We start from the raw sequence: 11,598 nt of genomic DNA, 5'->3' as shown, positions 1-11,598 counted from the left end.
AGTTAAGGGGAAAAAAAGATGAGTGGATGACGGAGTGAGTGCAGTTTTCTCTGTGGTGGGGTCGGGTGGGCTGTCCCGGGTTCTGTGGGGCCAGGCGGCGCTGCCGAACTGGGCCCCGGTCCGGATGGGCCTGGGCCCCCTTTCCCTGGCGGGTTGCAGAGTGTGGGGGTGCCTACTGGGGTCGGCGAGGGAGCCGGCCCCAGGGAGGGGTCACTTGCCCCTCCCTTCCTTCCCTCCCCACCTCCAGCTGCCTCCCTCTTCCTGCTCCACCACAATCACCCACACATGCAGGGCCTTGGGGTAAAGGTGTGTGCAGGGGAGGCATCCCCCCCCTCTGTCCCCTTCCAGCTGCCTGTGCCTCAATTTTATCTCACAACTTAGACATTCACATTACTCACACTCTCATAACACATACATATAGGACCTTGGATCTTGCACGCTACACGGAATCCAAAGTACCATCAGGGTGTACACCTCACCCCTGGTGTCGTTGCCCACCTCTCAATTTTAAATACATGTAGACATTGAGGGCTATCAGGGGGGGCTATGCGCTTACCTGCTGCTCTCTGGCAGGTAGCTCCCTGCCCTCCTGGGTTTTAAATGCACCTTAGAACACACATGCATCAAAACTACATATGAGCGGGCGGAGGGAGGTTTGGAGTCTTCACACACCCCCGTTCTCTGCGACCTGCTGGAGCGGGGGGGTTGGGAGGAGGAGTTGGCCATCCGATTGGGGTCTGGAATATGGGGGCTCCCTGCTGCTGCCGAGTCGAGGCGGTCTGCATCTCCCCACCGCAGGGAAAAGGGTAACACTACCTGGGTCTGGGTGCAGTTTCCCCAGGGGCAAGGGTACCTAGATGTGGGGCTTAGAGTACGCTTGGGAAGTGTGATCGTGTGTACAGCGTCTCTTTATGTCTGTCTCCACGTTGGGTGAGTGTGGAGTAAGTGCATATGAGAGCATGAGGGTGGGAATGGATGTTTGTATCTGTGTGTGCCTGTTTGTCTGTGTCTATATGTCAGGTTGGGTATCAGACGCCACCTCTCTGGGGATCTCAGGCCCTCCAAGGTATAGAGGCCTATCTCCCCCCACCACTTCCCTCAGACATCGGTGCGTTGGTGGTTCTTTGTGTCCAGGGGTGGACTGGCTCACTCCTGGTGGCTGCTTGTTGGGGCCTGGAGCCTGGGGCTTGCTCGGGCCACTTCGGGGGTGGGGTGCCCTCGGCTTCTCGGCCTGGGGCTCGGTCTCTCTGGCACAGCTGGCTGCCGGCGGAGCTCACGGGCATGTCACTGCAACCCCCCCTGGATTCTGCTCCGCGGCTGCTGAGTGAGTCCTCATCTGGGACTCTCCTCAGCTCTTTCTGGGACAGTGGCGCGGCTGCCCCTCTGTTGGTCTTCCTTGGTCTCTTGTGTTCTGGGGGCCTCTGGATGTCTGGAGTCTTGATCTCCTCCATACCTGCTTCATGCCCTGGAGGACGGGGCTGTGGCTCCCCACACCCTCTAACAGATCATTACATGAAGGAACCTTTTAATACAAGCGCGTTCATGCTCACAGGTGTACACACGGGTGCGCACACACACAAACTACACCCTTTTTGGCTCCTACCTCAAAGCACACTGTGCGCTGTCGATCTTACGTGCTGCACAATAATGTTTAATATTTCGTATTTACTGTTATATTCACATAGATCATCATGATGTTGTTTATTATGTTGCTCTTTTTTTTCTTCTGCTTGTTTTCTCTTTTTTCTTTCTCAACAGGTGATCCAGGTGATTGATTTATGTATTTTTTGTCTGCTTATTTTGTTGGTTTTTGTTTTTTGCCCTTTATCCCCGTCCCTCTTCCCCGCTGTTTTTCTTTCCCTCTTTCTTTCTCCCCTTTCTTTTCCCCATGGTCTGTCCCGTATTTAGCAAGTGAAAATAAAATAAAATAAAGAATAAAAGGTGAATCAAATAGACCATTACGGCAAGGCTGGGTTGGTCCATTTGGTAAAGTAAATCCGTTGGGCATCTTTCTTCACCTTTAGACAATAATTCTGATGGCAAAAGAGCCAAACAGGACAGGCAAAAAAAACAACAAAAAACTTCATAATTTCTAGCCAAAGTAAGAGAACTCACAAGGAGGTAGGTGTATCGTTGGTAAATAGACTGGTACTTACATAGCACCCTTCCACTCAAGTTGAGCACTGAGTGCACTTTTTACTGTAAATCTCATTCACCTAGTTATTTATGCAGTGCTTTTATCTATGCTGAGCACTTTGTCTAACATTTGAAAACTCACTAACACTCTGTATGCAACTCGGGGTTCAGTATCTTGCCAAGCATGCTTCAACATACAGACTAGAGAAGCCAAGGATTCAGCCACTGAACTTCCAGTTCATAGGTCAGCCCTGTTGTCAGCAGCCGAAAGATGCCTTCATGAATGCAAACGAACAGGGTTTATGAGACGGTGCAGATTACCCTTTTACACTGAGTAAAAGGAAAAGCCACATTAGACTTTGGCAATATCAGTGACACGTAGCATCACCTTTCGTTAGGCTTAAAGTAGATGACAAATTTTATGAATCATTACAGCACCAAGATACAACTTCATTTATCTATTTATTTCAGGCCAGATAGAGAAATAAAGAGAAGGCCATTGTAGAAAGGCACTACTTTAGTGTATCCTCCAATAATGCTGAGCTCAGATTAATGGGAAACATTTTGACCGGTTTTTTCTTGGCTCATGCTCCGCAATAAGTTTCACGAAATTCTGCCTTTTGTAAATTAATCAAATTGCGTTAAGCCTCAACATGAAGCACTAGTTCTCAGAAATAAACTAGTCATTAATAATAGTTTCATTATTTATCATGTTGAATAAAGTAATGCAAATCCCCAAACTTTAAATATTCTGTTATGAAATAAAATGACTCACTCCAAATATCCTACAACCATGTGTTGTGGATAGTCCCTGCAGAGGCTAAGCCTACACTTTAAGCCACTGAGGTGTTGGTTGACGGGGGTGATGCGATGCCACTGTTATGAATGAAATCTGTTACAGTCCTATAACTCCAGCCGTACGTATCTTGTCCATTTAACATATTTATTCTTCTTCCTTCAGTTGTATTTATCATTCCACAGTTCTCTTTATCCAACCGGTCACAAAGTGATTGTGCCTCCCGAACAACAACACCTGGTGCTGATTACGTGTGTCTACCTTCACATTCACATGAACACATCATACCGTAAAGCAATAAAGGTGACCCCTAGCGGCACACATAAGGTAACAACTCAAAAAATGGCTCCTACAGTCCCTTTTTTCACATCGCAGTCATGTTTTAGGAGGAAAGCCAAAAAAAAAAAAAAAAAAAAAAAGATAAAAGGTCTGATTGTCTGATTCCACTTTGGGAAAGTCCTGCTATTGTATGTGCAGGTTCCCTGCCATGTGTTTACTCATTGTCTTAAGCAGACTGTGCTTTTCTTAGTGTCATCCATGGAAAAAACACAGTAACCACGTTTGGTGATCTTATTGAAAGCACAGCATGAATCAGCCTCGACACAGTTACACCTATAGTATCATATTTGATACATAGAGTAGGCTATTTGGGGAGTTTTTTGAGACTTCGTCGTCATTTCATCAAAAAATGCACTATATATTTATAAGCTATTAAAAAATAGAAATAATTTTTTATAGATATGAACTGTTTTTATTTAAACAAATTTGTCAGATAGCTCAATGTGGTTAAAAAAAATACAATTTACTGGCAATTTTTTCATATTTCAGGGTTTAACTGGTTAAATCATGATAAACACTTTAACGTGTGTTTGAGACAAAGCGTCACAAAGTTCACCTGTGAACCTTGATCTTGTTGGATTTAATGCTTTCGGGTACTTTACCGTCACTCTGGCACGAAGTTGCCGTATTTTCCTCTCTTGCCTCCCAGTTGGACTTTCCAACTTTTCAGCAGGCTCCTGAGAGTATGGACGTGTATTGTAAGTAGGTGCACAGGGACAGAGTGGATAAACTTGCCTTTCAGTCAGAGCCCGCCTCTCCTGCACGGCAGGAATGTGAAATGCACCTGAACTGGATCCCCCAGCAGGAAGAATGATTGCAGAAAGTTCACCTGTTCCGAGACGTAACTTTTCTTGGCAAGTCTGACAAGAACAAGAAAGAAAGAAAGAAAAGAAAAAAATCTGTATAAATTTTACAAAGTTGCTGTCTGTAGCTGAACCGGGAGCAGCAGGTAAACTAGGATAACAATGGGTGAGTGCTGCCTGTCTCCAGAGGACGAGGAGAGACTGAGGATACACAGAGAAATAGAGAGACAGCTTCGACGGGACAAGTTAGCGTCTAAACGGGAGCTGAAGCTGCTGCTTTTAGGTGAGAGCTCAGTGTTTAACTAACACACGTCCACAGTGGAACTTTGGAACATAATGAACAGATATGTCTTCAGTAACAAAGAAACTTTAAATAAGTTTAGTTAGTTTGATTTTTTCTGTTTTTTTTTTTTTTTACAGTGTACACTTGTTAGATTTGTGGCTAACTGTTATTATTACAGGGTTTCTGATCATAGCAGTGAACGTTTGAGTTATATTTCTGAGGCTTGTGCGATTTAACAGCTCAACAGAAACAACCTTTAGCGTCAAAGGAATTCCCTGTGATGATTCATTCATCCACCCAGAAACTCTCATACAACCTGGACATTGTGTGCTATATAAAACAATAATAACGTTCACATTCCAGTTTAATCTGTATTTAAGGGAGTGAAATGCTGAATTAGACTAACCAGAACAGGTTTTTCTTAATGTGGAGTGTAATTATATGTCTGTATCTCGTTTTTCCTTCTTTAAAAAAAAAAAACACGTTTAAGGTCTCTCTTTGAACTAGAGATCTCGAGCTCAATGAGACCTGTTTAAATAAAGAATTACATAATAATAATAATATACAGGAAAATAGCCTTCCATTTACAGCTCCACAGTGAGTAGAGTTTGGTTTCTGCTTATGTTCTGGCGTGGATATCCTCAGTATTTGAACTGTAGACTATCTTAGTTTATCGTAGTAGGCTACTGGTATGCTAGCATGTGATAGTTAGCATTAAAACAAAGTCCTTAGACTGAGAATAATGCAGCCTATAATACAGAATAAAATGTTATCTGATGACGATGCTCTATATTTACAGTATCTGTATTTATAAAGCACTTTTCAAAGTAAAGTTTCAAAGTGCTAAATATTAATAAAACCAACAAATAAAAAATAAAAGTTAAAAATAAATGCGTTGGAAACTAAAACAATTTAAAATGATCTCAATATGATTATAAAATAATTATATAAATTATATTACATGTCTGTCAAAGCACTTCCCTGAAAACATCAGAAACAAAACGACCAAAGTCATAGAATTCCTCCACTATGGAGCAGGAATGTTTGGATCATATTCCATGTCATTCCATCTGATTATTGTGGAAATCACCACAAAAACCAAATGCTTGGCTTGTAGTGTAGTTTTGCCCTCCTAAATTGACGGGAAACTAACATCGGAGGTATGGAATAAGGTGAATCAGGTGCAAATACCAATGTTTTCTGGATCAATAGATAACAAAGCTTTGGTATGTGTTTTACGCTGTGCTGTCACCTCACGCCAGTTACAGCTTACTCCTCGCATTCTTCACATAGTGATGTTCTGATGAATCTCTCAGATAGCCTTAATCATTTGCAGTCTCCTCTTAAAAATGAAACCATACTGCTGCTTCATTAGTACAAAGTATTCAGGTTTCATATTTTGACAGCCACGGTGACCTCATTAAATGACATGTGGTCTGTTTTCTCCAGAACCAAAACGGCCAAGCAGGCCACTTTTCAAAGCTTGACTGTTGATTATGTTGGAAACAATACATTAGACATTAGGGATTTGTTTAAAGGTCAGCGCTACTTTAAACTTCAACTTGAGTTGTTTGGAGAACAATATCCCCCTGTAAAGGTCAGACTAATGGTTAACATTTCTAGGCGTTTTGGGCCCTAAGCTGACACCCTTATCAAGAGTAATTTACAACTAGAAGGCAGGAAGCAGATCACTGTTTCAGTCAAGGACACATCGCTGTTGATAGGCACGTTGAGTTGCAGGAATCTGGCAAAGACTTTCTGTCCCAAAATAGTATTCAGCACATTGTTATGTGCAGAATAAAAAGTAAGTGCATATTTAATTCATAATGTTTATAGCCTTTTTGTTTTCTTTTCAACTTAATTCTCCATCTGCTGTCATGCTTTTTTGTAGTGCAAAAGCAGTGAGATGAAAATAAAACCGAGCGTATGGGCATAATGTTCAACTCCTATATGCTGTGCTAAATCAGAGTAATCATGTTGGTGATGGGGGGATACAAATGAATGAAGAAACGCACAATACACATACACACACACCCAGGCTTGATTGAAAAAAAAGGTCTTCTAACCTGGAAACCTTGCTTTCTGGAAATATTATAACGCTTCAGAGATTGCAATTTTTTTTTGTTGTTTTGTTGCCAAACTCCTGTTGAGCTGCAGCTGATTGATGTTGAGATTATTTCTTTTTTTGAGCGCATGCCACAGATGTCCTATTTCTGGCATTGCTTTGATCTTATTCCATTTTTCATCCTTCGGTTTCATTCATCTCGTTTGCCCAGGGACTGGTGAAAGTGGGAAGAGTACTTTCATCAAACAGATGAGGATCATCCATGGCAAAGGATACAATGACACTGACAGGAAAGGCTTCACTCGTGTGGTGTATCAGAACATCATAGCGGGCATCCAGGCGATGATCAACGCCATGGAGACTCTTCACATTGACTACCTCCATGACCAGAACATTGTGAGAAACCAAGCATTTAAACTTTTATGTGGCGTTTGAGAAAGCTTGCCGTACCAGTTACATTGAGAAAAACAAATTAGAAATAATACTAGTATTGTAACATGCAGGCTATATAAATAGACAGTTTTCCACTGCAGGAACTTGTGAGTTGCTTTTGGGGCCTGCACCTTTGTGTGTGCATTCTGACCACAAGGTGAACCTCCTGTAAGGCCTCACTCAGGGTTGTAAGCGGCCACTTTAGGATAGGTTCTTCAAAGTGGTTGAAAAAAAATTCTGATAGTGTTAGTTTTTGATAAACTAACAATCTAAATGTCACTATCAGTGATTTAAAATCCACACAGCCCGATTTGCCGCAGTGGACAGACAACAAATTCTGACCAGCTGAGCTATTTTCGTATTAAATTCTGTTTGTTCAGTGGCAAATCACAACACGTGGGAGTTTTTTGGGGAGGGCGAGGTGGGGGTCTTCTGTTAAACCTCAAGAATCAGACTCAGGGTGGGCGGCCATCTGCCTAGAAACAGTTGGTGTGTGAAAAAAAACAAAACAAGATATGAGCAATGAAGAACAAAAACACTCAGTGACTGTGTGGCTCATAATAGAAACATCTGGAGGACAAGATACCAGTAAATACATGGATCCAAAAAGGGGGGGAAAGGCGAGAATAAGACAGGAGGGGTGCTCATTATATCATATACATTTGCAACCTGGAGCTATAATGGCATAACTAAGGGATATTAAGATGGTGCAAACTTTTATCCTGCAAAATAATTGGACAAATGTTAAGGGATCACAGAAGTTATTACAGTTTAAACTTTGGGGGACATGAAAGTGTGCACCAAATTTAATTTAACAAAAGCTAATTCAAGCTTGTTACTTTTTAGTAATCAAAAACTTCTACAGACAATTAATCTTTCTACATCATGTCATTGCAGTAGATCTGGTTCTTCTTGAGAACTATAGTAAAAAAAGGAAACATTGCCTAAAAACGATCTCTTGCAATTCACAAAAACCATCTAGTGGGATTTCTTTTACAGCGGTCATTGTATTGAACGTGTACTGAAGAAGTGAAATGACCTGTGTATCTGTCTGTCAGGGGTATGCGGAGAAGCTGAGCCAAGTGGACTTGACCTATGTGTCAACTTTGGAGTCCTGGCAAGTGGACGCCATAAAGAGAGTCTGGAACGATCACGGTGTTCAAAGATGCTATGAGCGCAGAAGGGAATTCCAGATATCAGACTCTGCAAAATAGTAAGACTTTTATATTTCACATCTTTATCTTGCATTAATTTCCTCCGTTTATTGTAATCCTGTAATAGTGTGGATTCATTCTGGTAAAATCAATGCATGTAAAAAGCATAGATTTCTGTTTAATATTTCAGAATATTAACCTTAATGTGTTGTTGTAAACATTTCAGTTACCTCACTGACTTGGACAGAATCACAGCCCCGTCGTACATCCCCACCCTGCAGGACATCTTGAGGGTCAGGGTGCCCACCACAGGCATCATAGAGTATCCCTTTGAATTTTCCAAAAACATCTTCAGGTTTGATATCATACTTTATTAACACATCATCTAGACAGATATACAGCCCTGTGAAAAAGAAAGTTTTGACATGACTCGCAGTCCAGTGTACCCAACCATTCAACAGCTTGTAGAAGTCTTTACAATGTTGCTCCAGTTTATTGAGATTTGTGGAATGCTCCAGACCAGCAAACTGCCAAACTTCTGCTTTTATACTGGCACTCCCTCTTGCTGATGATCAATAATGAAGTGCATTTGATTAACAGCACCCATCCGGTACTTACCTTCTTAATGTGTATGGAAACAGTTACGGTGTACTCGCAGTCCACACACACACATTATTACTGCGGTGACAAAACAGACTAATTACTGAAGTGACTAAAGATAGTTAATTTGAACTAAGTGGGCAGTAATAAGTTTTCCTTCGAGTCGTGTTTAGAATAAGCTGCAGACAACAAAAGAGCTGCATTCACAGCTTCTGCAGGTCCCAGTGCACATGTGAAATTCAATCATCTGTGTCGCTATGTGGAACTGCTGACTGTTGAAACCTGTATTGGCTAAAGACCATTTATATAGAGAGTGAACTTAGCAGTGTCAGTCCCCTTAGAAAACTCTGCGAGAAAGTAGAGAAATATAGTTCCTTCTACAGTAATTCTTCAGTCTTCAGTAATGAACCTTTAGTGCTTTCATTGTCTTTCTGTAGGATGGTTGATGTTGGTGGGCAGCGTTCTGAGAGGAAGAAATGGATCCACTGTTTTGAGAATGTCACCTCTATCATATTCCTTGCAGCCCTCAACGAGTACGATCAGGTCCTCTATGAGAGTGAAAACGATGTACGGTCATTATAGTTATAGTTGATCCTTTCTTTGATTCTTGTCCAACCTTGTCCAAATACAGTTCATCGTTTAAGCCTGTCGCCCCTCTTTCAGAATCGACTCCAGGAGAGCCTCGCCTTGTTTAAGACCATCACCTCGTGGCAGTGGTTTCAAGAATCCTCCATCATCCTCTTTCTGAACAAAACAGACCTGCTAGAGGAGAAAATCCAGCATTCGCATTTAGCTTCCTACTTTCCAGAATACACAGGTAAAGCATGCCCCCAGTTTGCTCTGCATGTCTTCAGAACAACCATAACTGTGTTCAAAACTATATTTGAGTATAACTGGCATGAAGTGAGTCAGCCTTGAATATAGCAGATAGCTGACCCTCCCTGAGCCTGTTTCTGCCAGAGGTTTCTTCCTGTTAAAAGGGAGTTTTTCCTTCCCACTTTCACCAAGTGCTTACTCACAGGGGGTTTTCTGATTGTTGAGGTTTTCTCTATATTATTGTAGGGTCTTTACCTTACAATATCAAGTGACTGAGGTGAGTTTTATTCTGATTTATTTGTATAAAGTAAAATTGGATTCAATATTTATGTATTTAAACTGTTAGACTACAGAAGCAATGACAAGCTGTGTTAATCATTTTTTAAATTACTGTCTGTACATGAATTAATCAATCCAGCATGCACCCTGTCAAATATTTGATAATTAAAGACATTAAAGATTTGTGAAGATGACAACTGATCGATTTGTGAAAGTCCACAATAGAGCACTACGCATATTGTGACTGATGTTAATGATAAGCACAATTATTAAGAATGAGTTAGTTCTTAAGTCTCAACTAAGACACACTGGAGAGTATAAAACTGTATTAAACAGTAACTGTGAAAGAGTGAGCAAGGAGGCTTTTCTAATTTTGACCACTTTCTCCCACACAGGGCCTCGACAAGATGCTGAAAGAGCTAAAAAGTTCATCTTAAATATGTATGTGGAGCGGCATGTTGGTCGTCATAAAGCCCTTTACACGCACTACACCTGCGCTACAGACACGGAGAACATCAGGATTGTGTTCAAATCAGTCAAAGACACACTCCTCCAAGAAAACCTGGAACAGTTCAACCTCGAATGACAGAGGCTAATGGACCAAGTGATGGTTTCACTGTGGAGAGCAAGAACACTGGTCGTAATCATGTTGTAACATTTTTAAAAAGACAAAAAAAAAAAAATCTTTAATGTGCTGTCAGCTGCTTGTTCAAAAACATCAAAGAGAGGCATTTAGGCAGCAGTGTCAGGTAAGGTGCATTTATTTCATGACTGTAACAGGGAGCAATTGTCTTTCTTTGCGACACCACTTTATCATAACTGGTAAAGTAAGCCCATTTTTTTCTTCTGCTATAGGAGAAAAATGTTATCTTGAATTGTTACACAGGGTTCCTTTCATTCTGTTACTGTTTGATGGAGAATAAGCACACGGCATCAGATTCGTTTTACAAAGTCTGGCAGGAATGTGGCCCATCCTGCCTTACAGCTCCTCATCCTGTAAGGCAGGATGGGCCACATCCTGCTGCCTTACAGCTCCTCATCCTGTAAGGCAGGATGGGCCACATTGTAGCTCCTCACTGTGGGGGGAAACTACAATGGCTTTAATTTGTTTTTTCATTATTGTATTAGGATACTTTTAACAAACGTTATGCCTCTAAAATGATTAAAACCACAATCATGTAATATGTATTTCTATAAACTGATTCATGCTGCTTCCCCATTGTTGTCACTTTATAGAGAACTTTATTTTGACAAAAGTAATTAAAAATATATATAAAGAACAAAGTGTATGTTCAGAAATCTATGACTGATCTCACGCTATAGGACAGCAGCTGCTGACAGTGATTAACTAAAGGCAGTTTTCCCAGACACCTTCACGTCAGGCGTGGTTACACTGAGTGTGATTATAACCTTTGTACCATACAATGGTCAACAATGAGGTCTGACAGGCTGATCTCCGTCTTCCTGTCCTAATTACTTGGGATTAAACTTTGGTAAGTGAAACAGGCTTTCAACGAGGTTTAGAGAAATGCGTGTTTGGGCATGGATATCTAGGAACCAGCTGATTTCACCTGTGTTGTGTTTTAAGGGTTGAACAGTTCAGAGCTAACGTAGAAGGAAACATTAGAAGTAGCCTAAGAATCAGTGGATTGTCAAGCATCAGCTGTTTGCTTCTGATTGGACAATAGTTTCAAGCATGTGGTGAATCCTATGAATATTATCTGCACACGGAGCTGGCCACGACAGCTCCTTTTGTCACCCTGAGGGCAAACAGCTCTCTGGGGCTCACAAATCAACTGTCAGACATTAAAAGCAGTCCCGCACTTGTCGTGAATAGTAGTAGTTCAGAAACCTCAGAGCGCACCCACTTCATAATGACAGGCAAATACACTCCT

General features: G+C 41.5%; 1 protein-coding gene across 1 annotated transcript; it reads left to right on the top strand.

Annotated features, from left to right (window-relative positions):
- The first annotated feature begins 3,814 nt into the window (after positions 1-3,814).
- LOC113025585 (guanine nucleotide-binding protein subunit alpha-14-like) lies at positions 3,815-10,987 on the top strand. The gene is made up of 7 exons (XM_026173495.2): positions 3,815-4,357; positions 6,634-6,818; positions 7,913-8,067; positions 8,235-8,363; positions 9,046-9,175; positions 9,272-9,425; positions 10,099-10,987. Exons 1-7 carry the CDS (start codon positions 4,237-4,239, stop codon positions 10,287-10,289), a joined length of 1,065 nt encoding a protein of 354 aa, XP_026029280.1. The 5' UTR covers positions 3,815-4,236; the 3' UTR covers positions 10,290-10,987.
- The last annotated feature ends 611 nt before the right edge of the window (positions 10,988-11,598 follow it).

The sequence above is a fragment of the Astatotilapia calliptera genome, chromosome 7 (assembly GCF_964374335.1).
Source record: "Astatotilapia calliptera chromosome 7, fAstCal68.1, whole genome shotgun sequence".
NCBI lineage: Eukaryota > Metazoa > Chordata > Actinopteri > Cichliformes > Cichlidae > Astatotilapia > Astatotilapia calliptera.
This window is presented reverse-complemented; position numbering and strand designations above follow the sequence as displayed.

Excerpts from the sequence above, each read along its gene's own strand:
- LOC113025585 (XM_026173495.2), top strand. The coding sequence starts at position 4,237 with ATGGGTGAGTGCTGCCTGTCTCCAGAGGACGAGGAGAGACTGAGGATA. Across the intron at positions 8,068-8,234 it reads ATATCAGACTCTGCAAAATA|TTACCTCACTGACTTGGACA; the intron begins GTAAGACTTTTA and ends TAAACATTTCAG. Across the intron at positions 9,176-9,271 it reads TCTATGAGAGTGAAAACGAT|AATCGACTCCAGGAGAGCCT; the intron begins GTACGGTCATTA and ends CCCCTCTTTCAG.